General features: G+C 45.2%; 2 protein-coding genes across 3 annotated transcripts; one reads left to right on the forward strand and one right to left on the reverse strand.

Moving 5' to 3' along the window:
• Positions 1-1,167: 1,167 nt before the first annotated feature.
• On the reverse strand, positions 1,168-16,783 carry smarca4a (SWI/SNF related BAF chromatin remodeling complex subunit ATPase 4a). 2 transcript variants are annotated; one of them, XM_075454734.1, is made up of 34 exons: positions 16,684-16,783; positions 14,848-15,105; positions 14,452-14,584; positions 13,031-13,456; positions 12,810-12,908; positions 12,454-12,709; positions 11,750-11,876; positions 11,496-11,669; positions 11,192-11,365; positions 10,913-11,080; positions 10,769-10,819; positions 10,542-10,672; positions 10,307-10,370; positions 10,092-10,204; positions 9,347-9,494; positions 9,097-9,260; positions 8,935-9,001; positions 8,714-8,824; positions 6,765-7,007; positions 6,546-6,659; positions 6,199-6,306; positions 5,992-6,078; positions 5,829-5,875; positions 5,562-5,728; positions 5,155-5,318; positions 4,745-4,972; positions 4,179-4,256; positions 3,876-4,094; positions 3,517-3,779; positions 2,637-2,742; positions 2,453-2,554; positions 2,220-2,352; positions 1,988-2,127; positions 1,168-1,871 (listed from the first exon to the last, which is right to left on the reverse strand). In XM_075454734.1, the coding sequence occupies exons 2-34, from the start codon at positions 15,067-15,069 to the stop codon at positions 1,839-1,841; spliced, it is 4,860 nt and encodes a 1,619-aa protein (XP_075310849.1). In that variant the 5' UTR covers positions 15,070-15,105; positions 16,684-16,783; the 3' UTR covers positions 1,168-1,838. The 2 variants fall into 2 exon arrangements, with proteins under 2 accessions (XP_075310849.1, XP_075310848.1); XM_075454733.1 differs by having other exon boundaries at positions 4,706-4,972.
• Positions 16,784-19,685: 2,902 nt separating this feature from the next.
• LOC142370713 (galactosylceramide sulfotransferase) lies at positions 19,686-20,843 on the forward strand. Its single transcript, XM_075453141.1, has 2 exons — positions 19,686-19,834; positions 19,952-20,843. Exons 1-2 carry the CDS (start codon positions 19,686-19,688, stop codon positions 20,841-20,843), a joined length of 1,041 nt encoding a protein of 346 aa, XP_075309256.1.
• Positions 20,844-20,846: the final 3 nt, after the last annotated feature.

The raw sequence follows: 20,846 nt of genomic DNA on the forward strand, positions 1-20,846 counted from the left end.
AAACTTGGCTTCTGTCCATTTGTATTAGATTACAGATCTAAAACTATGCAGAGAATGTCCCCTTTTTCTCTCCAAGACTAGAAGCAAGAATTTCTGCTTTAAGCACAACGCTTGGAACTTTATCAGCATTGTGGTCGGCTAAACAGCAGAAAGTGTGTGTGCGTGTGTGTAGCTGCTCCGACTTATTTGGCTCTGTGATGATCGCCGCATTGAATTCCTTCGGGCAGCTGCGTATTATCCAACCATGGCTGTACCGGGGCTGACGTACCCATCCTTAACTGTATTATCCAACCAATTTTAAGTCAATGGGCTATCTGTGAATACACTGAATTTTGTTTTGAAAGGATATCAAGGATTAGTGGGCGATTGTGTTGAAATTGCGAATCCTTGCTTAAATAAACTAAAGACTTATTTGTTACAATTGTCACCATTTATAAACATTTATCTCAATAACAGAACACCTGTTGAGGAAAGGTTGGATGTCAACACAGCAGTAACGTGTTCTCAGCAGGCCATCTAGTGTACAGATACAGCAAGTACAGGTTATATTAAGATTAAGATCAGCTTTATTTGTCATGCATACACACAAAATTTGTCCTCAGCTTTTAACCCATCCAGGTTGGCACCTGTTGACACACACACATGCATGGACATGCCCATGCTCACGGTCACACACTCATAGAGACAAATGCCAACCTGGAGTGGTGGGCACCTAAATAATCTGGACATATTTGAAGGATCGTACCTCAAAATGTATGAATTGTGACAAATTCAATGGTGCCAATTAAATCAAATCCAGTTTTTGGTCTCAAATTGATGAGAAATCAAATCGACTTCATTTGTACAAAGTAGATGTAAGCCATTCTGACCCACAAACACTTTTTCCATCAATCTCAATTAGCAGATATTCTTTATTTTTTTAAGAGGGATGTCGAAAAGCAGTCAGGAAACAGTGGTGACACTGCTACGCTCAGCATAGAGTTCAGTGAGCTACGCAGCGTGCTCTCTGCAGTTGCTTTCAGCTAGCTGTATGTAGCCGTGTATAAAAATTAACTGGTTGTTCAGTTAGCTTTAGTATCGTTTTCCTGAGTTGACAGGATGTGCTGGTTTCACTAATCTGCAGCACTTAAAAGTGCCATTCTGCACCAAAAACACAAGACGGCAAAATTAATCATGAGATGCCTTTATTGTACTTTTTTGGAATCCAGTGACACCGACACGAGAAAATGGTCCTATCCCTCCCTCCCCTTTACATATGTGACCTGAGAGGGAGGGGCTGCAGGGTGGGATGTACCGTGATCCCGCTTGTAGTCTTAAATTAAACACAGAGTTAATAGTGAAGACACATCCAGGTGCATTTTCACAGACACGCACGACATGCATTCAAAAGGAGTTTCAAGGAATGCAGTGACTCCTGGTTCATGTACACTTTGTCTCAAAGTATAAGACAACAAATTTAATATGACTTTTTAAAAAAAAAAAAAAAAAAAAAAAAAAAAAGCTGTTTTGATGGCCCACGATCAGTCTATAATAATTCAGGCTCTGTCAATGTTCCACTTGGAGGAGAAAAACAAACAAAAAAAAAGGTAAAGAGACACACTACTACTCATACTGGGAAATGTTTTAAATATGAAGTGGATGGTTCATAGCTTTCTTTTTTTTTTTTTTTTTTCATTAATAGTATACTTTAATGACAAGACAACCGTCTCACTAAAAATCAGCTCATCTAGGTAAAACTAGGCCTTTCCACTGACTGTCTCCCTGCTGTATCTAAGTAAAATATATCAAGTCCAATCCAGGGCTCAGTGGGCTGTTGGTCCAGTTAGAAGTTGTTCACTTCAGTCGTCATCGCTGCCACTGGCCGAACGTTCCTGCGACACAAACAGGAAGCAGATTTACTTTAAACACCTCTTTTCCAAAAATAAAATGAATAGTGAAAAGTCTGCAATTCGTCCAAGTGCTGCCAAAGTCCGTTTTCTTCTCTCACCTCTTCCTGTTCTTCCTCGCTGTCATCGTCGCTGACCACAGGTTTGGCCCGGGAGCCGCGGCCCCTCCGCCGCTGGCTTTTACCTCCTCGATCCCCTTTCTCTTTCCGGCTCAGTTTAATCTTCACCTTTACTGAACGAGCTGATGGGAAGCCCAGAGATCACAAACAGCGTGAGGTCACGCTGGCCATTCACGCTCGCACTGTTAGGCTTCGGTACGTTTCTGATACTTACATTCAGACTCCGAGCCTTCGTCCAACTCCTCCTCCTCCTCTTCGCTCTCCTCACCCTCGCTTTCGTCCTCCTTCTCGATCTTCTGCCTCACACTGGTGAAGACCGACTGAAGCACGATAGAGTCCTCGTAGATCTGAAAGGTTGACACAAAATTTGAAATTGTGTGAAAAAGAAAAAAAAAGAAGAAAGAAGCAATTTAAGTTTTTAAGAAATTTAAGGTCTGCGGGACCCACCAGAGAACCCTCCAAATTGAAAGTCTGGGCGTTCTGACATAGCAGCATCACATCCTTCTCCAGGTCGTTGAGGCTGCGATACTTGTGGCTACGGATCCTCTCCTGATGGAATCAGTGAGGAGTCACACATGTGGACCGTAATCAAAGGGCAGGAAAACAAAGATCAGGTTACCGTTTCTCCTACCTTAATCTTTCTGAAGTCCACTGGCTTGCGGATGAGCTCATAGTACTCTGGCAGCTCCTTGCGAGAGGGCAGCTGGATGAAGACCTCGCTCAGCTGTCTGCCATTTCTGAAAAGACGAAGTTGTGGTTTTAGAACACTAGTCTTAAGCCACCTATCATTTCTTTATAAATTACAAGGAAAACAGGAAATGGGTGCAGCAAAATTTTTGGATGTTGGCCGCCTTTTGTTCCGTTCAGTCAAGATGATCCCACACTGCTTCAGTAATGCTGAGCTCCGGCCTCTGGGCAGGATTCATCCCTCCATAAGTCCTGTTGCCACTGATTTTCAGTCCACTTCTTGTGTCATTTGGCATCCCTCAGCCTTTTATCCCTGTTTCCCTTCTTTAAGAACGGCTTCTTGACAGCCACCCTTCCATGGAGACCATTTCTGATGAGGCCTCAGTGAACAGTAGATGGATCAGCTAAAGGTCCAGATGCATCTCTCAGGTCCTGTGTCAGTTCTTTGCTGATTTTTTCCCCCTCTTTCTTAAGGACATCACTTTTAGTTACTGCTAATATGTTCTAAATATTCTAAGTCTCTGGAAAGGCCAGATACAAAAACTGGAATGAAAAAATTAAAATTGTTATTATTATTATTTTTTTTTTAAACTAAAAAAAAAAAAAAAAAAAAAAAAAGAAACTTAGCCGATGTCCAAAGAAAAACATTGAAAGACCTCCAGAAAGCCTGAAGAATTACTGCTCACAACCACTCAAAGGTTATACTTTTGTACAGGTACACTTACAGCTTATTTAAACACCCATTTCCTTTTTCCTAACATCACAAACACATTTAAGTATATATTTACTGGACATTCTGCTGACAGAACGGTTGGTTATCTCACCCATCCTTATATTTAATGACAGCGTCCACGGTCTTCTTCATCTTCTTAGTAAGCGATGGAGGATTGGGAGAGAGCTTCTCAGCCGGCGGGCGGCCACGTTTCTTAGCTTTCTTCACCTCCTCGTCCTTGTCCCGTCCGCGGCCGCTGCTGGAGCTGGGTGTGGCCGGCCCGCCGTCGTGGTCACGGTCTCGCTTTCGTTTTCTGGTGGTCTTTTTGTGACGAACCTCCTCCTCTATGTCCTCCAGGTTACCTTCTTCTATGGCCTGTGGCGAGGAGACGAATAAATCGGAAGCTCATCAAGAAGCCATTCGACAAGGTCACACTTCCATAAGGTTTTCAGCGCTCTAAACTCATCCCACCTTGAGCCACTGTTTCTCAGTGAGCGAGTCGCTGTAGTCCACCTCCTTCCTCTGGCGGGACCCCCGGCCGAACATCTTCTCCTCTTCTTCTTCGCAGGTCAGCCTCTCGACCTCAGCGTCGTCTTTCAAAATCCAGCTTGGCATATCGTCCTCCTCCATCAGGCGAGGTTTCCTCTTAGGGTTGCGGGCATCCTCGCGGCGTCGGTCGAGATCCATGCGCTGGAACAAAAAGCGAGATTTAGAATCAGACCCTAAAATCATTAGGTATATTATCAGTATAGCTGATATAGAAATGGGTCCAACCATGAACTGTTCAAACTCCTCTTCACTTCTGGCAATCATCTGATTGACAGTCTCATCATCAGGAACTTCATCTTCCTCCTGCAAACCAATAAAAGAGGTTAAATAAAAGAAAGCCGACAGCTAATATATGTGGCACCTCAGAGCAAAGCCTCCGAACTAATGTTATTCACTTGCATATTGGGGAAAAAAGTATTCTCTGAGAAGTGATCCCTGCTATATGTATGTCAAATCAGTAGAAAAGTCAACTGCAGAAAGGAAGAAGCGTTGCATATTGTGAAAGATAAAGTATCATATTAACCATTAAAGGTTTGTACAGAAGCAGAAATACATCAGGGAGAAAAGGAGAAGCTCGGATTGGTGAAATCCTGAGGAAAGAGGGAAATAAAGAAACACGGGGAGAGAAGGGGGAAAACAAAAAATAAGAAGAAAAAAAAAAAAAAAAAAAAAAAGAGAATGAAGAGGTGAAGCAGCGCACAGGCAGATGTGGGTGGGTGGGCGATGCGAGAACGGGTTCAGATCACACCCACCCACGCCCCCCTAGAGCGGCAGCCACCTCGAGCCCCGACCTCGTCCTGTTCCTCATGCTCCAGAATGGCCTGTAAGAAGGCCCGGCGCTCATAGCCCGAGGACTTCTGGTCAAACATGCCAGCCTGGATGACTTTCTGGTCCACGTTCAGCTTGTACTTGGCCGCTGCCAGGATCTTTTCCTCCACACTGTTGACGGTGCACAGGCGGAGCACGCGGACCTCGTTTTGCTGACCGATACGGTGAGCTCTGTCCTGAGCCTGCAAGTCCTGTAAGAGGGAAAAAACGATGCGTTTAGGTGGAACACTGTGACCATTTAGTGCCAGCACTGATCTGATGAAAGAGCAGGAAGGGATGAGAATTTGGGCATGAAGGTGCATGTAAACAAAGGCCAGTGTCGCACTGGAGCCATCTTTGACTATGAGGTGGTTATCTTATCCAACTTATCTACCTGATGAGGGTTCCAGTCGCTGTCAAAGATGATGACGGTATCAGCGGACTGTAGGTTCAGGCCCAGACCTCCTGCCCTGGTGCTGAGCAGGAACACAAAGTAATCGCAGGCCGGATCATTAAATGTCTTCAGCAGCATGCCACGGTCCTCAGCTTTGGTGGTTCCTGAAATTTTTTACAACATTTTTTTTTTTTTTTTTTTACTTGTCGGTTCTGGCTCTTCTACACACTCAGGCGACAACATAAGCGGTGCAAGTGCATTTAAATTGTACGGCAAGTTGGTAATCTACAAATTACCATTGAATCAATTTGCAAAAACTATGGTGTCATTTGAAAAAAAAAAAATATATATTTTTTTACAACCAATGCCCAACAAGCAAAAGCCGGCCCTGCTCAGAAGTGTCTCACCATCCAGACGCAGATACTTGAAACTGCGGTATGCAAAGTAGTCCTCCATGATGGTCATGAGTGAGGTCATTTGACAGAAAAGCAGCACTTTGTGGTTGGTGGCCCTCAGCTTGGGCAGGATGCGGTCCAGCAGCTCAAACTTTCCGGAGGCACGGTACAGGTCAGCGCTGAGCAGAGAAAAGGGACGAGCGTGAGGAAGAATAATGCGACAACACATCCGCAGGAAAACATTCACAGAGAAGCGGCGCGGTTTAAAGTGTTACACACCCTGTCACGATACCGCCAGAATGACCGAGATGCTCAGAGAAGGACTCCTGTGAACGAGATTAAAACGACCACGTTCATTTCTTCTTCTTTTGTGCGTGTTCAATGCGTCTGAGAAAAGAAAAAGGAAGAAAACCGACACCATCGTTCGTGTGGCGTTTCATACCTCGATGTGCTGAAACATGTAGGGGTGGTTGCAGATCTTCCTCAGTTGCATGATGGTGTTCATCAGGGTCTTTGTGCCACCTTTACCCTAGACAATTTAAAATAAAATAAACAAAAAACCACAGTGGACTTCTTAAAGTAATATTCACGAACCTGAATTTCACTGCTATTATAAAAAAAAAAAAAAAAAACACCACCATGGTCCTACCTTCTTGTCCTTCTCTGAGCCATCTGTGAGCAGGACTCCCTTGGCCTGCATGTGTCGGTACAGAACCCGCTGTAATGCGGACATGTCGCACTTGATCACGTACTCCACCTGGAGGAAAACGGTAAGGGAAGAGCTCAGGAGTGCCGCCCAGTAAAATCAGTTTTTTGGATTAAAGAAAATAAAATATGCTTCAGAGGAAATGAGTCGGCTGCTACTACACGGTGTAATTTGGTAAAAGCTGATTTAGAGTGTGAAAATCTACGCTGGCACAAAAAAAACCCACGAACAACTTATTCTCGTGGGGAACAATTACCAAGCAAGTACAAATATTCGAAAGCATTCCTGACCTTCTCCGGCAGCTGGGCCTCCACCTCCTTTTTCAGTCTGCGCAGCAAGAACGGTCGGAGCACTTTGTGTAAACGTCGAATGATCAGGATGGTCTCTTCTTCATTCAGGTCAACCTTAAGGGAAAAAAAAAAAAAGAAAGGAATGTTTCAGGTACTTCTTTCTAAGTCGATCCGACTTGGCGTCTCTCGGACCGTTCTCGGCTAACATCCCCAACTCACCTTTTCTCCTGTCATGGCGAAAGGGGCGTTGAACCACTGCTCGAAGGTGCTGCAGCTCTTGAAAATGGTGGGCAGCAGGAAGTTGAGCAGGGCCCAGAGCTCGGGGAGCTTGTTCTGCAGCGGGGTGCCTGTGAGCAGCACGCGCCGCGGGGCCAGGTAGTGCGTGTTCAACACCTGCGTCAGCTTGCAGTGGTGGTTCTTCATGCGATGACCCTCGTCCACGATCATGTACTTCCAGCGGAGCTTTTTTTTTTTTGTGGGGGGGGTAAAGATATCGCACATTAGGAGCCAGTTGATGAATGCTGCTCAATCAGCAACAAATCTAAAGAACAGAGGTGCCGATGAGGTAGTCGTGTGAAAAAAGTACAATAGCCAAAACTGTGGCATTTAAATGTGTGCCTTAAATCAACGGTGATACATTTATTAAATTGACTTGATGAGCAGCACCTGGGTTTTTGTGACATAAATAGTGATACTTTGTAACGCTGTATGTCTTGTTGTTCATCTAAGGTTGTATTCACCTGATTTTAAGACCTGGTAAGGTACAGGTGATTTATTTATTTTTAATTAAATCTTGACACCTTAGAATTGACATAACGTACTACATGTGTGTGTCAATTAGGGCTGGGCGATATATCGATATTTAAGATATATTTTTAAATAAGATATGGAATTAGACCATATCGCATATATCGATATAGTTCAAATTTGCGCTGTAATACTTGCTTCAGGCAAGCCGTTGATCAGAGCTCTCTGCACTGCTTCCCTCGCTCCGGCTCCGCCCCTCCTCTCTCATGCACAGAGGGGGGAGGGGGAGGGACACTCCAGCACTCTTAAACAAACATGGAGAAGGCAACAACACCTGCTGAGCGTAGGAGGAGAGCCCCTTGGTTGGTAAAATAAAAAGCAGTGGCTCAATCATTTGGAGATGGTTCGGATACAAATTGTCAGACGAGCAACAAAACCAAGCTATATGTAGGGAGTGCCATAAGCACATTGCAGCCAGTGGTGGAAACACTACGAATCTTTTTTATCACTTAAAAACGTGGCACAAAGTGCAATATGAAGAGTGTGTGAAACTGCGCGCTGCAGCAGCCACAGGCACAAGCCGTCCCCAACCTGACAAAGCTCCAGCCCCAAAACAAAGCTCACTGCAAGCTTCATTTTCCCGCTGTGTGCCGTATGAGAAGAAAAGCGACAAGTGTCCTTTCACATTGCCAAAGACATGGTCCCTGTTGCAACAGTGGAACAGGTCGGGTTCAAAGAGCTAATTAAAAAGCTGGGCCCGAGATACGAGCTTCCCAGTCGGAACTATTTTGCACGAGAAGCACTGCCGCAAATGTATAGTGAAGTCAGGCAGAACGTTGCGGGCCGGCTCGCTAACGTCACCCATTTTGTGTTGACCAGCGACATGTGGTCAAGCAGAACCCGTGCGAACCTTATATGAGCGTGACAGTTCACTTCATGCAAGACTGGGAGATGAAAACAGCTTGGCAACTGGTTGAGACTGTTCAGATAAGCTATTAAATTAACAAAAATAAACAGGTAATCTCAAGCTGATGTTTAAAAACGTTTTTCTTAAACTGTGCACTTTATTTTGTTATCTCTTTATATATAAATGCTGCCCTCAGAAAAAGATTTACCTATTTTATTTTATAGGCTAATTTTATTTAAGATTTTTTTTTTTATTTAAATGTGCACCTTACGGAGCTTTGTTATACAGTGTTTACATTTTATAGTGAGTTTCATAAAACTACTCGTATTTGGCTTTGACTTTGACTGAGCATTTCATTTCACAGCTCTCACTTTGCGGAAAAAAATATCGGGATATATATCGTATATCGATATTCAACCTAAATATATCGAGATATGACTTTTGGTCCATATCGCCCAGCCCTAGTGTCAATGAATACATTTCTGTTTAGAAGGGGACCAAGATGACTCGTTACCTTCGCCAACACCTGCTTATCTTTAATGATGTACTCGTATGTGGTGAGCAGGACGTTGAACTTGCCGCTTCGCAAGATTGGAACGAATGCACGACGAGCAGCCGGAGAGCCCTGAAAGTGACAAGAAATTGCTTTCGATTCATAAGAAAAAACAAATGAATGCTAATGGACATTCGGGGGAGCTGGTTTGGTCGTGATAACTGCGCGAAGATGCCACTTACTTTGTAGGAAATCTTAACAACGGACGGTGCCCACTTATCGAACTCGTACACCCAGTTCGACAGGGTTCTGAAAATAAAAGACAAACATTCGGTTTCAACAGCGCAATCATCGCTGTCGAATGTGTTCACAGACAGATGAGAAGAGGCTGTGTTCGGACTTACGAGAGAGGTACAATGATGAGGAAGGGCCCATTGAGGCGCTTGTACTCCATGAGGTAAGTGATGAGGGCGATGGTCTGGATTGTTTTCCCGAGACCCATCTCATCAGCCAGGATGCCGTTCAAGTTGTTGTTGTAAAGCGACACCAGCCACTCCAGACCTTTAATCTGAGCGGGGAACAGTTCAAGTCAAGCCATTAAACCGACGAGTCCAGAAAGATAGATCTGATGGCTCGTGCTTTGCGATTGGTTACCTGGTATTGCTTGAGCTGCCCGTTGATCAGCAGAGAGGACTGTTTATCCACTTTCTCAGTGACGGCATGAGCGACGGCGTAGTACGACTGCAGGCCTCGTTCGAAGCTTGCGTTGCTGTACTCATCGTCTACATCCTGCTTGGCGTGTCTGAAGGAAAAGAGACGGGAAAAAACAGTGAACTCTTTGTGGGACAAAATAACATCCATGCACTCGCACACGATGAGAGTTAACAAATCGCCCGATGACTTAATCGCCGAGGGTAAATGCACACTTGAGTCGGGCTATGGCTCGAGTTCGACCCGGCCAATTCACTGGACCGCCGTCCTCGTCCTAGTTTGCGCGCACGGGGAGCAGAATCGAGTCACCGGCTGAAGTGGGACTCCAATGCTGAGATGTTGTGGACTGTGTGGGAAACACTCGTGACACTGCAACTTCTAACTTTGTCTGTGGGAGATCACGGTACATGCAAGTACGCTGCGGTTATACATACTAATCATAATCATAATTTTAAAAAACAGAACAAAAAAAAGAACAGCATTTTATTAGAGCAGAGCTACAGTTTGGAAATGCCTGGAATGCTTTTATAACCTGGGTGTGTTAATCCCGTTTTGAGAAGATCGATTTTGGTCGGACCGACATGTTTATGGGCCTTTTAAAAGACGGCTTTTGGTCGTAATAACGATGGTGTTGTTCAAATGCGTTTGGTGACCAAACTGTAACTGTTTGACTGCGAACGAAGCGTACTCAATGATGTGCTGAACATCCACTTCGGACACGTCTTCACTGTCGGGGTCTGGAATCTTCTTCTTGTCATCTGCTGGAGCTGTGGTGGGCTGAGGGTGCTCGTTGTCGTCGTCCTGACAAAAGAAAAAAAGAAAAGAAAAAAAACAACAAAAATGAGTCACGACAACTGCAGGAACGGACGTGCCATCTTCTCGCCTTGAGGGGGCAGTGCGTACCTCCTCCTCCTCTTCTTCGTCTGACCCACTGTCTTCACTGTCGGACCGCGGTGCGACTTCATATCTGCGGAGGAGGACATTTTTTGACACGGTTGGAAACGTTTGGTTTGCGTCTTCATCGTGTCATGTGACACCCCACGGTTATACTTAAAAACAAGAAACGTTACATATTGGAAGCACCTCCCATATAAAAGCTAGCCACTTTAGCGGAAAACTGAGAAGCCATGACACTAACCCTGGGTTCATTTCAAGCCAGGTCTCCAGCTGTCCGGCCTTTGGTGCCTCGACACCCGTCAGGATCTTCCCGCTGTCCACGTGGATGACTTTGACCGGTAGGTCGCTCATTTGACTCGTCTCATCCAATGGCTGCGAGAAGAAAATAGAAAAATAAAAAAAAGCTGTTAAGAGAAAGAGCTGCAGATTAGATGACCTTTAGGTGTCCTTTTCTTCTTCTAAACTCACCTCTCCATCAGGTCCCAGAGCAGCAGCTCCACCCTCTGCAGACTCTGGCTTCTGAAAGCATGAAACATTCAATTCAAGAGTTCGATTAAAAAAAAAAAAGTCTGAGAAATCCAAGCCACGCAAGCACTAAAAGCACACATTTACCTTCTTTTTCTTCTTCTTCTTCTTCTCTTTGAGAGCTTGCGCTGCTTTGTGGGCGCGCACCAACTCGGTGAGGTTGGCCACGTACTCGTCCGTCTGCTGCAGCAGGTACGCCAGGCGCTTGTCTTTCTTCTGGTCGATAAGCTTACGATAACCTTCTTCATCTTCAGCCTGGAAAGACATTCGCAGAGAGCTCAGATCCCTGTGGTGGACCAATGAAACCGTCATCTATGACTGGAACTGCCAACCTAATGGCAGTTCCCGTTGCAACTTCCGTCTCACCATCAGCCTCCGCATTCTCTCCTTTTCGATGCGCTCGTTCTCCTTCTTCTGCTCGCGCTCGGTGTTTGCATGGTAGGTGGCGACGGCTTTGGTGGCCTTCTGGATCTTGGCGGTGATGGAGCGGTGGTACTCCTTAAAGTCCTTGGCGTGCTGCAGGATGCTGTTGAGGTATTCCTACCAGGGAAAGGACTCAAGTTAGGCTCTTTAAGTCAGTTTCTTTCATTCGGTTTCATCTTCAGCTCCGTTACATTTTAAAGCCGGACTCTCGCACTCATAAAAATCGAGCTTTCCCCCAACTGTGTACCTGGTGTTTCTGGCGCCGCTTGCGCTCCTGTTCGATCTTCTGCTGCTTCTCAAGCTTCTCTGTGATGCGGGCCTCACGTAGCGACTGCCGTTTGCTACGCTTGTAGGCTTTAGCGTTGAGGGCGGTTTCCAAAGCAGTGTCCCGGCGCATGCAGACAACCACCTCCTGTCGCAGCTGTAGCGGCACACAAGGTCGATTAGGTTGTCATCCCGCTAAAGAAAACCCGTCTTCTGTCAGGGAACTTTCACGTTTACCTGTCTCTGGAAGTTAAGCAGCCTCAGTGCTTTGAGCTCGATGGTGGCCTTGGTGCGCAGATCACCTGCAAGGGAGCCGGGCAGGTTTTCCAACTCCTGTATACGGTGAGTGATACGAGCCTGTAGCCTGCGGAACAAAGACATTTTTTCTTTAAAAAGTTTTATTGTTCTCCAAAAAAACATCTTTGCTCGGGGATGCAAAAGCAGAACCCCGTTTTCACAGAGGGTTGTTAGTGGAAAACGGATTTTTTCTTCTCAGTCACGGGCAGCTTCAACAATAATGTTGAAATTAATCTATTAACATATGACGTTAAATCAAACTCTGGTGAAAAAAAAAACAACCTGTTTTTTCTCCCCAATCCCACTGTAAAAGTGATAAAGTGTAAGAATCCACATTAAAGCGATCCCCTGAAACACTATTTTTGGTATATATATATTTTTTTAGATTAGAGTTGTTCAAAATGCTGCAGGGCGACCCTCATAGATCGGTGAAGATGATGTTTATGACACACAAGTAAATACGGACACCATGCATTGGCTGTGCTTGATGTAATATGTATAATATATCATGTAAAATAGAAAATGATTTGAACATAACTGGGATCAATCCAAATGAGGGATCAGGGGTGTCATCCCAAATTGTGCTTTATGTTTTCAGGTGAAACACCTTGTGTGTTACTCCTCATCCCCCCCTCTAATCTCACCTGTACTCCCGTTCCTGGAGGATCTCCACTGGGTCCAGCCCGCGGGGTTTTTGGATAGGTGTTATGCGGTTCTGCTTCTGGTGCAGCATCATGGGAGGGGGCTGCGCAGGCTGCCCTGGGGACTGTGTCTGAGGAGGCATTACTGGTGAGGCGGCTGGGGGCACAGAGGGAGGAGCGGGAGAGGGTCTGCCAGTCGGCTGAGGCGGAATCAGCTTCTGAGGAGGGTTGGACGGGGCAGCAGCATTCACCATTGGTCCTGAAAGGGAAGAATTTTGGAGCGATAAGTTTTTTTTGTTTGTTTTTTTTAACATGGAAACATAAAAACAGAGCTTTTGTCATTCCCACAGTAAGTGTACCTTCAGGCCATGATTTGGGGGGTCCGTTAGCAGGCTGGCCTTGCATACCAGGGGGAACTCCTGCAGGTCCAGGAGGTGCCATATTGGGACCTACCATACCTAAAACAAACATACAGAAATGTTCATATTGTCATTTTTTTGACCCCATGTAATGAATCATTTTAGAGCTAAAAATCATGTTTTATCACCATTAATTTTCTTTCAAAGCACAATGGGCTCACCATGCGGTCTATTGTAATTAGCCTGAGCTGGTCCCGGCCCAGCACCCGGCCCGCCTCCGGGCCCTGTAGATGGGGGCATGTTGGGCATTGGCTGTGGCTGCATCCCGGGCATGGGCCTCTTCCCCTGCACAGCCATCTGAAGGTGCTCGGGAAGCGGCTGACTGCGTGCCAGCATCTTGTAGGCCATAATTTGAGCCCTGAGTTGGTGCAACTGGTTCTGGTTGAAAGGAGCGGGTCCAGCGGCACCGCCAGGAGGTGGCCCGGGTGGTCCACCTGGACCCTGAGGGCCGCCGCGGTTCGGTTGGCCCATGCCCTGATTAGGATCCCCGCTGCCCTCCATAGGGCCCGCCACAGGTCCAGAGGGAGGTCCGTTGGCCGGGACGGGGCTCGGTGCGTGCTCTGAACCTCCCAATGGAGACGGGTAACCTGGGAAGATGAAAAGAAAAGATTCAGGCACGGTTAAAGAAGGTTTTTTTTTTTTTTTTTTTTTCTTAAATGAGAAGGACATGCTAACCATGAGTAAGGGTTACAAACTTAAAACCATTAAAACTACTGAGCCAGATTTAGCTTTGCAGAAGGGACACGCCGACTGCTTGGTGCGCGACCAGAAATAGCCAATTTTCTAACTTTGACCCGTTTGAGTTATGGCCGACAATCTAGCTGTCAGAAATCTGATTTTTTCTTTTGGTCACAAAGCAAAAAAAACCCCAGCATGAAATCAAGCTTCTCAAACTCAGACCAACACACATAGATGGAGTCAGCCGTGTATGCAACCGTGCTTACTTCTGAACTTGTTGGATTTAATCAGTTTAATTTGAACAACATCTCTGTCCAGCAATGTGGAGAATTCTATTTTTAGATTTCAAAGCGAGAGAAGCCCCTGTATTTATAATCTTATTGTTGTGCGTCGCCGCATGGAATTTAATTCTTGTCAGGGTGATAAATTTGCGAGATGCACTATACTCCGTTCAAGTGGTACAGTGCACCCGCGTGTCTCCCTCTCATCATATCCTATTTTGCCAACTGACTGGTTTTGCAGATGCAGCTGCCTTTGTTGTCATCTGAAAGGGAAATTCCCCGCAAACCCCGCCCCCTCCCCTCCCGTTGCCTTTTGCGCTTGTTGACTAAATTAACAGCAAGAGGAGAAACCGGCTGGATGGGTTCACGCACATACTGAAGATCTGCACGACTGAATGACCCCTTTCTCCTGCATGCTGCCTTTTGGGTATAAAAAAAAAAGAGCCCTAAAACAATAGAAAAATAAGTCTTTATTCCAGACTTTATACCCCCACTAAGTATATATATATATATATATATATATATATATGAAGTATATATATGAAGACCATGTACTTTCATCATTTCTAAAGCTAAACCTTTGACTCAAACTACATAGAACACAATACTGCTAAAAGTGTTACCTTGGGAATGTTGATCCATTGGGCTTGGAGGGGGTCCCATTCCACTGTGCCCCCCTGGTCTCATGCCCATACCCTTCATCTGACTGTAGCGGGGGTCATCCGGCATTCCTTTTTCATGCATGGCTTCCATGGGCTGTATAATGCAAAGTAAATGTTGATTAAAAGATGACTTAGCGCGCGCACACACACGCAATTACACACGTCTTAGTTTGAGAGTTACAACTGTTAGAGGAACTATTGGGACAGCGGATAACAAATACCAACCAATGATCAAGAAATGGCAAATGAAGTTGTAAACTGATAGATCGTTTGTTATATATCCCTAAAACTTAAATCTAATGTCGAACATAAATAATAATGTGGGGGACAAAAAAGGATTAAAATATGATTTAGTACTTTGTGCATCTGATGCATGTTGTCCTGAGGATATCCTGAGGGTCCCTGTGGAGGGTGAGGGTGCCCAGATCCTGGAGGTCCTGGGCTGGGCCCCATCATGCTGTGGGCCGAGCCTGGCGAGGGACCCGGGCTTGGGCCCATCATGCCTCCTGGAGATGGCCCTGGGCCTGGAGAGGGACCAGGCCGAGGTGTCCCTCCCATCGGGGGATCAGGAGTGGACATCTCTCAGGGGAAACTTTGAGGCAGCAGCAAGTACCCCTAAAATAAAAAAATAAAAATAAAAATGAAGGCAAAGATCAGGATCCATCGTTGACACGTTTATCTGTCAATTTTGTGTATTTTTATCATTCTTCTGGTGCTTAAGAAAAGTTTCCTAAAATATATATCACAACAAACAAACAAAAAAAACAGGCAGTCTAAACTCTACAATTTCCCTAGACGATTAAGTGTCATCTTCATATTGCTTATTTTTTTCCGACCAAGTGGTACACCATCAGTTTCAAATCTGCATATGACTGAAGATATCAAACTTCCATATCTGCACATTTGATAAAGACAGATGGCGGCAATGTAGAAAAGCAGCTGCCGGTGAAGTCAGCAGATCACACAGGAATGCTCATTTTCGGAAAAGTGATGCTATCGTTGTGTTTTCCAGTTTGCCACAAAGTAAAAGTCACACACACACACACACACACACACACACACTGCGTGGCACTCAGAAGTGTCCAATGAACTTGAGCAAACCCACCTAAAACTGCCTGACGCGTAAGAGGTTACTGTTCAAGTTCTCGTGGGACAATACGTCCTTTTAAATAAGTCCAACTGTGACAGCCCAGTCTCGTAAACTGTGGCAGATGTTGAGTGGCTGCTTGGGAATGGATCATTCAGACAACCTGAAGCGCAAAACCTACATGCAATATGTAAACACCGAGGGCAGCCACTGTTAGGATGTGATTGTATGAAGAAAATTCTATTTTAAAAACATCCATAATTCATCATGAGGTCGTCTTATCTGTCACTCAATGGTGCAAGTAGTGAGTAAAAAGACACTGTAGATAAGGGCCCTTTTTAACAAAACACAAGCCAGTATACAGAAACGGACGTTTATCAGATAAAAGGAGAATATTTGTGTCAGTCAATTTTTATATTTTTAAATCATGTTTACATTCACAAGTCACCAGCAGTTCTCGCAGTGTAGCTTGCAGGCTTTGCTAACGTTAGCCAGGCCTAGCCTAATTTTATAGGCAACATTATACTGTGGCAATTAAAGCCCATTGTTTCCACTTTCACGTCCATTTAATTTGACACCAGTTTGCTGGTGTTCACTTTCTGCCTCGTTCAGTCGTGAAAATCCAACTACGGCGATGATAAAGCTACAGAGAACGCGAGCCGACTCAGACTGAACTGCAAAGTAAAAGCCTGGACTAACACAACAACATAAGCTGTCTAGTGACGGTGGCTAGCACGCTAGCGAGCTAGTCGAGTTAGCCTAGCCGGCCATGCTCTGTCTGGCCAAATGGGCACAAAAACTGCGCCGTTAAGCGAGATATTCGGGCAACATGTGAAAGGTTAGAGCATCACTCATCTAGGGAGCCGATTGATCCAACGCGCCTCCCGTACCCTTGGCTCAGCGCTCCGCTCTTCGCACATTTCCAAAAATAATTTTCATTCATTGCACTCTGCCGCGCCACGGCAGCCGTACTGTAATGTCGGTCTCGTTTTTTTTTTTCTCTGAGAGAAAAAAAAGCCCTTACCGAGGCACATTTATCCTACAACAGCAGCGTCAAACACATACAAAAGTTTCCATCACCAGCAACAAGATTGAAGAAGACTTACACAAAGTGGTGAAAGCTGATGTTTGGATTCTCACCGGTCGCAGCGTCCCTTGGTTCTCCAAGCCAGAAACAAAGAGCGACCTACCCAATTGGTTTTTTTCCTTCAACCCCCCCCCTCTCGGTAGATTCTATCGCAGAGGCCGGTCTGTTCGACTCAGCAGCGCCCCCTACCACAGTCTCACTCGTTTCCTGCATACCCAGAGAAGGCACTGCATTTACACAGAGGCACGAAAGAACGAGAAGCCTACGTGGGGGATGGGAGCTCGGGTTAAACACAGTCTTGTGGATGAAACCGTAGAAAATAAGGTTTAGCTGCGCGTATCACGCTGAAAATGGCCACATTTGTTATGGTACAGCATAAACTAAACTTGAATAGGTGGCGAGCGGGACATTATCAGGCCACTGCAACATGAAACAAAGGCACCAATGAAATGTTACTATCACACAAAGAAACAGGTTCTTTTAATAATGACACAAACCGTTGATTTATGCTGAAGCAGCTCAGTTGCCAAGCAACAAATTACTCAGACAGTTATTTACATTTATTAAATTTTCAGACCTTTGTGGAGGTTGATTTTACTAACCTAACTGCGACATGTTAGTTCACCCGCATTCACCCATATAATATCCAGGTGGGTGAGAAACTAAAGGACAAACCTAAACTCTTTATGCCCACCTTAAGTCCACATTCACTGCTGCTGTATTCACAGGATAAGCTGCAGCCAGGTGCTCCTAATCAAATGCATGTGAATAACTGATCAGAAGCAAGTGTGAGAACCTCTGTGAAAGCCAAAGTTTGGGCAGTTTGCTGGTTCGGAGCATTCAGGTGTGTTAACACAATGCTAAGGAGGAAAGACATCAGCAAGGATCTTAGGGTCTGGTCAACAAATCTATTTTGCTAAGGCACCTTCCTAACTTACGAACCTTGATAATTATGTAATGTTCAATATTATATCTAGTACGACATTCAAGAGACAACCTTCATTAAAAAACATGTTAAGTTTGCATTGAACAAAGTATCTAAAGCACCTTTTGTAGAAAATGAATCGGAAAACGTAGCTTCAGCTCAGTGTAAGTGTGGTCAACTTCTTATAGCAGCGTGGCTATTTTTCCTTAGAAGTCTCCTGCCTTCTTTTCCTTAACCCCACAACGTTTATCATCTACTTTAAGGAGAATAGCTTAATAGGAGATCAGATTTTTTTTAACTGTTTGACTGGACCTGCAGAGAAGCAACTATTTGTTGTCCATAATTCTAACTGGGAGAAAGATCAATCCCAGGTGGAAAACATTCTCGACAGTTGTCCATTTTCCCAGGTGTGAATGTCCCAGCAAGTTCACCACAAGGCCAGGCTGTACAAGCCTCAGAGAAACTGCAAAAGACCCAAACAGCTACATCTCAGACTCTGAAGGCCTCACTTCTCCTTTGGACAGACGAGACCAAAGTGGAGATGTTTGATCATGATACACAGCACCATGTTCGGAGAACACCAAACACATACCTCATGCCAACTGTCAAGCACGGTGGTGGAGGGCTGGTCATTTTTGGTTTGTTCTGCAGCCACAGGACCTGGACACCTTGCAGTCATTTAGTCCACCATGAACTCCTCTGTATAACAAAGTGCTCTAGAATCAAATGTGAGGCCATCTGTCCGACAGCTAAAGTTTGGCTGAAACTGGGTCATCAACAGGACAATGATCCCACAATGATAAAAAGGATAGCAGCGGAAGAAAAGAATAAAGGGCAACCCAGTCAAAGACCAGACCTCAACAGGACTGAATTCTGTGGTGCAACCGATACAGAAAAGTGCATTAACAAATGTCCCTTAATCCTCAGTGAGCAGGAGCGATGTAAAGAAGAGTAGGCCACAATTCCTCAGTGATGTGAGACTGAGAACCTCATACAAAAAAAGAATTACTTATAGTTGTTGAATAGAATAGAATAGAATATAAGAGAATATGATATGATAGAATCCCACAAGTGAGAAAATTGCATGTTACCGAGCTCCGTGATAAAGGATAAACAAATGCAAGAAGGTTGTTGCTGTTGCTGTTAAAGGTGGTTCAACATGCTACCGGATCATAGGATGTATTTAGTTTTTCACACAGTGCTTCTGCATTTTCAGTTTGATTTGGTTAAGTAAATAATGACACAATGCAATATGTTACGTATTGTTCCTCTGCAGACTCTGTATTTGCCTAATTCTAAGACCTGCGAAGGACCACATGACTTTCTATTATGTCCTGTCACATGAAACCTTGGGAATGAAATAGGGTATACTTCTTTTTCACATCACTGTTGATAATGCGGTACGGACAGCAATGCAAGATAGGCTCTTGTGGCTGCTTACAAACACTTATGGTCAAGTAACATGTACTTCATATGGATATAAATGCGGCCCTTTATAAAAGTGTTTTTTCATGAAAATGACTTATTAAATGCTGCATGCTGCAGGCCCTTTGACATGTGACTCATGAGCTTAAGGGCAGTCAGGTCATGGCAGTCTAAGTGTCTTTAAGCCTTCGGGTACGGTCTCATCCTGAGCAGCTATTTGCAGTGTGCTGATGGAAAGGAAACCACCAGAGAGAAAAGACCGGGTTAGGTTGGAGTTACAGTATCAGACATGCCCCACCACCGGTTTGCTGCCAAGCTTTGGAGATACCGTGTGGAAGGTCTCATGGCGATCTTGGCGGTTACCTCTCTGCTCATACTGGTAGGCACTCATTTAAGGTAAGTACCAGCATTGTGGCATCAGTCAAACCTCTATTTTTGCCGTTTTCTCAAGTCACTACATATATCGTCAGTGAAAAACAATTACAACTACTTCAGAAAAATAGTTTTGTTTCCACAGCACTCAGGATTTGCACAAAGGTTGGAGTAAGATGCCAGTGCAGCATAGAAAGGAAGCCGGTGCCGGTGCCAAGCAAAGACCTTACAACACATACCGAGGCAACAAAGGAAGACTTAAAACTCAGGCCTTGAGAGCACAAGTGCATTTACGGAGGATGAAGACACACACTCCTCCAGTTGTTTTCCTTAAAACACACAAGACAGGAAGCAGCACTGTCCAAAATCTGTTGTTCCGCCTGGGAGATAAGGAAGGAGCCACGTTCGCTTTCCCCTCTTACAGCTACCAGTTCAGCTATCCAGATAAGTAAGCAAATGTCATGCTTAGGTATATAGATCTCACATCTCAAAGAATGCTCTGTTTGCTCTGCTTTAGATTTATTGTGATATTTGAGCGTCGGCTTTTCTTTGTCTCCTCTTTCAGATTCAAAGCAGAATTTGTGGACGAGTTACCCCAACATTCGTCTCATTTCGACATACTCTGTAGTCACATGCGTCTGGACGTGGAAGAGCTGGAACAGTTGATGCCACCAAACACCATCTACATCACCATCCTTCGTGATCCTGTACAGACGTTTGAGTCTGTTTTTTCTTATTACACCTTCTCTGTTCCTGCTTTCCTCTCAGTCAAAAAGGCGGCAGAGACCACGGGGCGCAGATCGGCACTCTCTGTGTTCCTGGAGTCACCCGAGTCATTCTGGGACCCTGAAGACCCAGATAACGGCCTAGGGAAGAACCCCATGAGCTTTGATTTAGGCCTCGACAGCCAGCATTGGAACACCTCCCGGTCTGTGCTGCAGGAAACCTTCCATCTGGTTATGATCACAGAGCACTTTGATGAGTCCCTGGTCCTCCTGGGGGCCATGCTGAGGCTGGAGCTGGAGGATCTAGCCTACGTTCGCCTGAACACTCGCTCCTCGATTAATGTCTCTCCGCTGGATGAGATGACGAAAGCCAGGATAAGAGCCTGGAACAGTTTGGACGTGCTGCTCTATGACTTTTTCCTGCAGGTGTTCCGGGAGAAGTCAGAGCAGCACGGACTGGAGAGGCTGAGGAGAGACGTGGCTCAGCTGAGGGCCTCCACGGATAGAATCAGACGGAAATGTGTGGCTAGAACAGAGGTGCCCCCTGGGGAACTGGAGGACTCGATACGACCCTGGCAGAGCGATTCGGTAACCATCTTGGGTTATCATGTAAAGGGCAATCTGACAAAGCAGGAGCAGGCATTCTGTACGCGGCTTATTTTACCGGAACTTCAGTACCACGCCCATTTGTATTTCCAGCAGTACGGTCGAGTGATGAGGCCTGCGCCTTAAGAA

Source organism: Odontesthes bonariensis, chromosome 21 (genome assembly GCF_027942865.1).
Source record: "Odontesthes bonariensis isolate fOdoBon6 chromosome 21, fOdoBon6.hap1, whole genome shotgun sequence".
NCBI classification, from domain to species: domain Eukaryota; kingdom Metazoa; phylum Chordata; class Actinopteri; order Atheriniformes; family Atherinopsidae; genus Odontesthes; species Odontesthes bonariensis.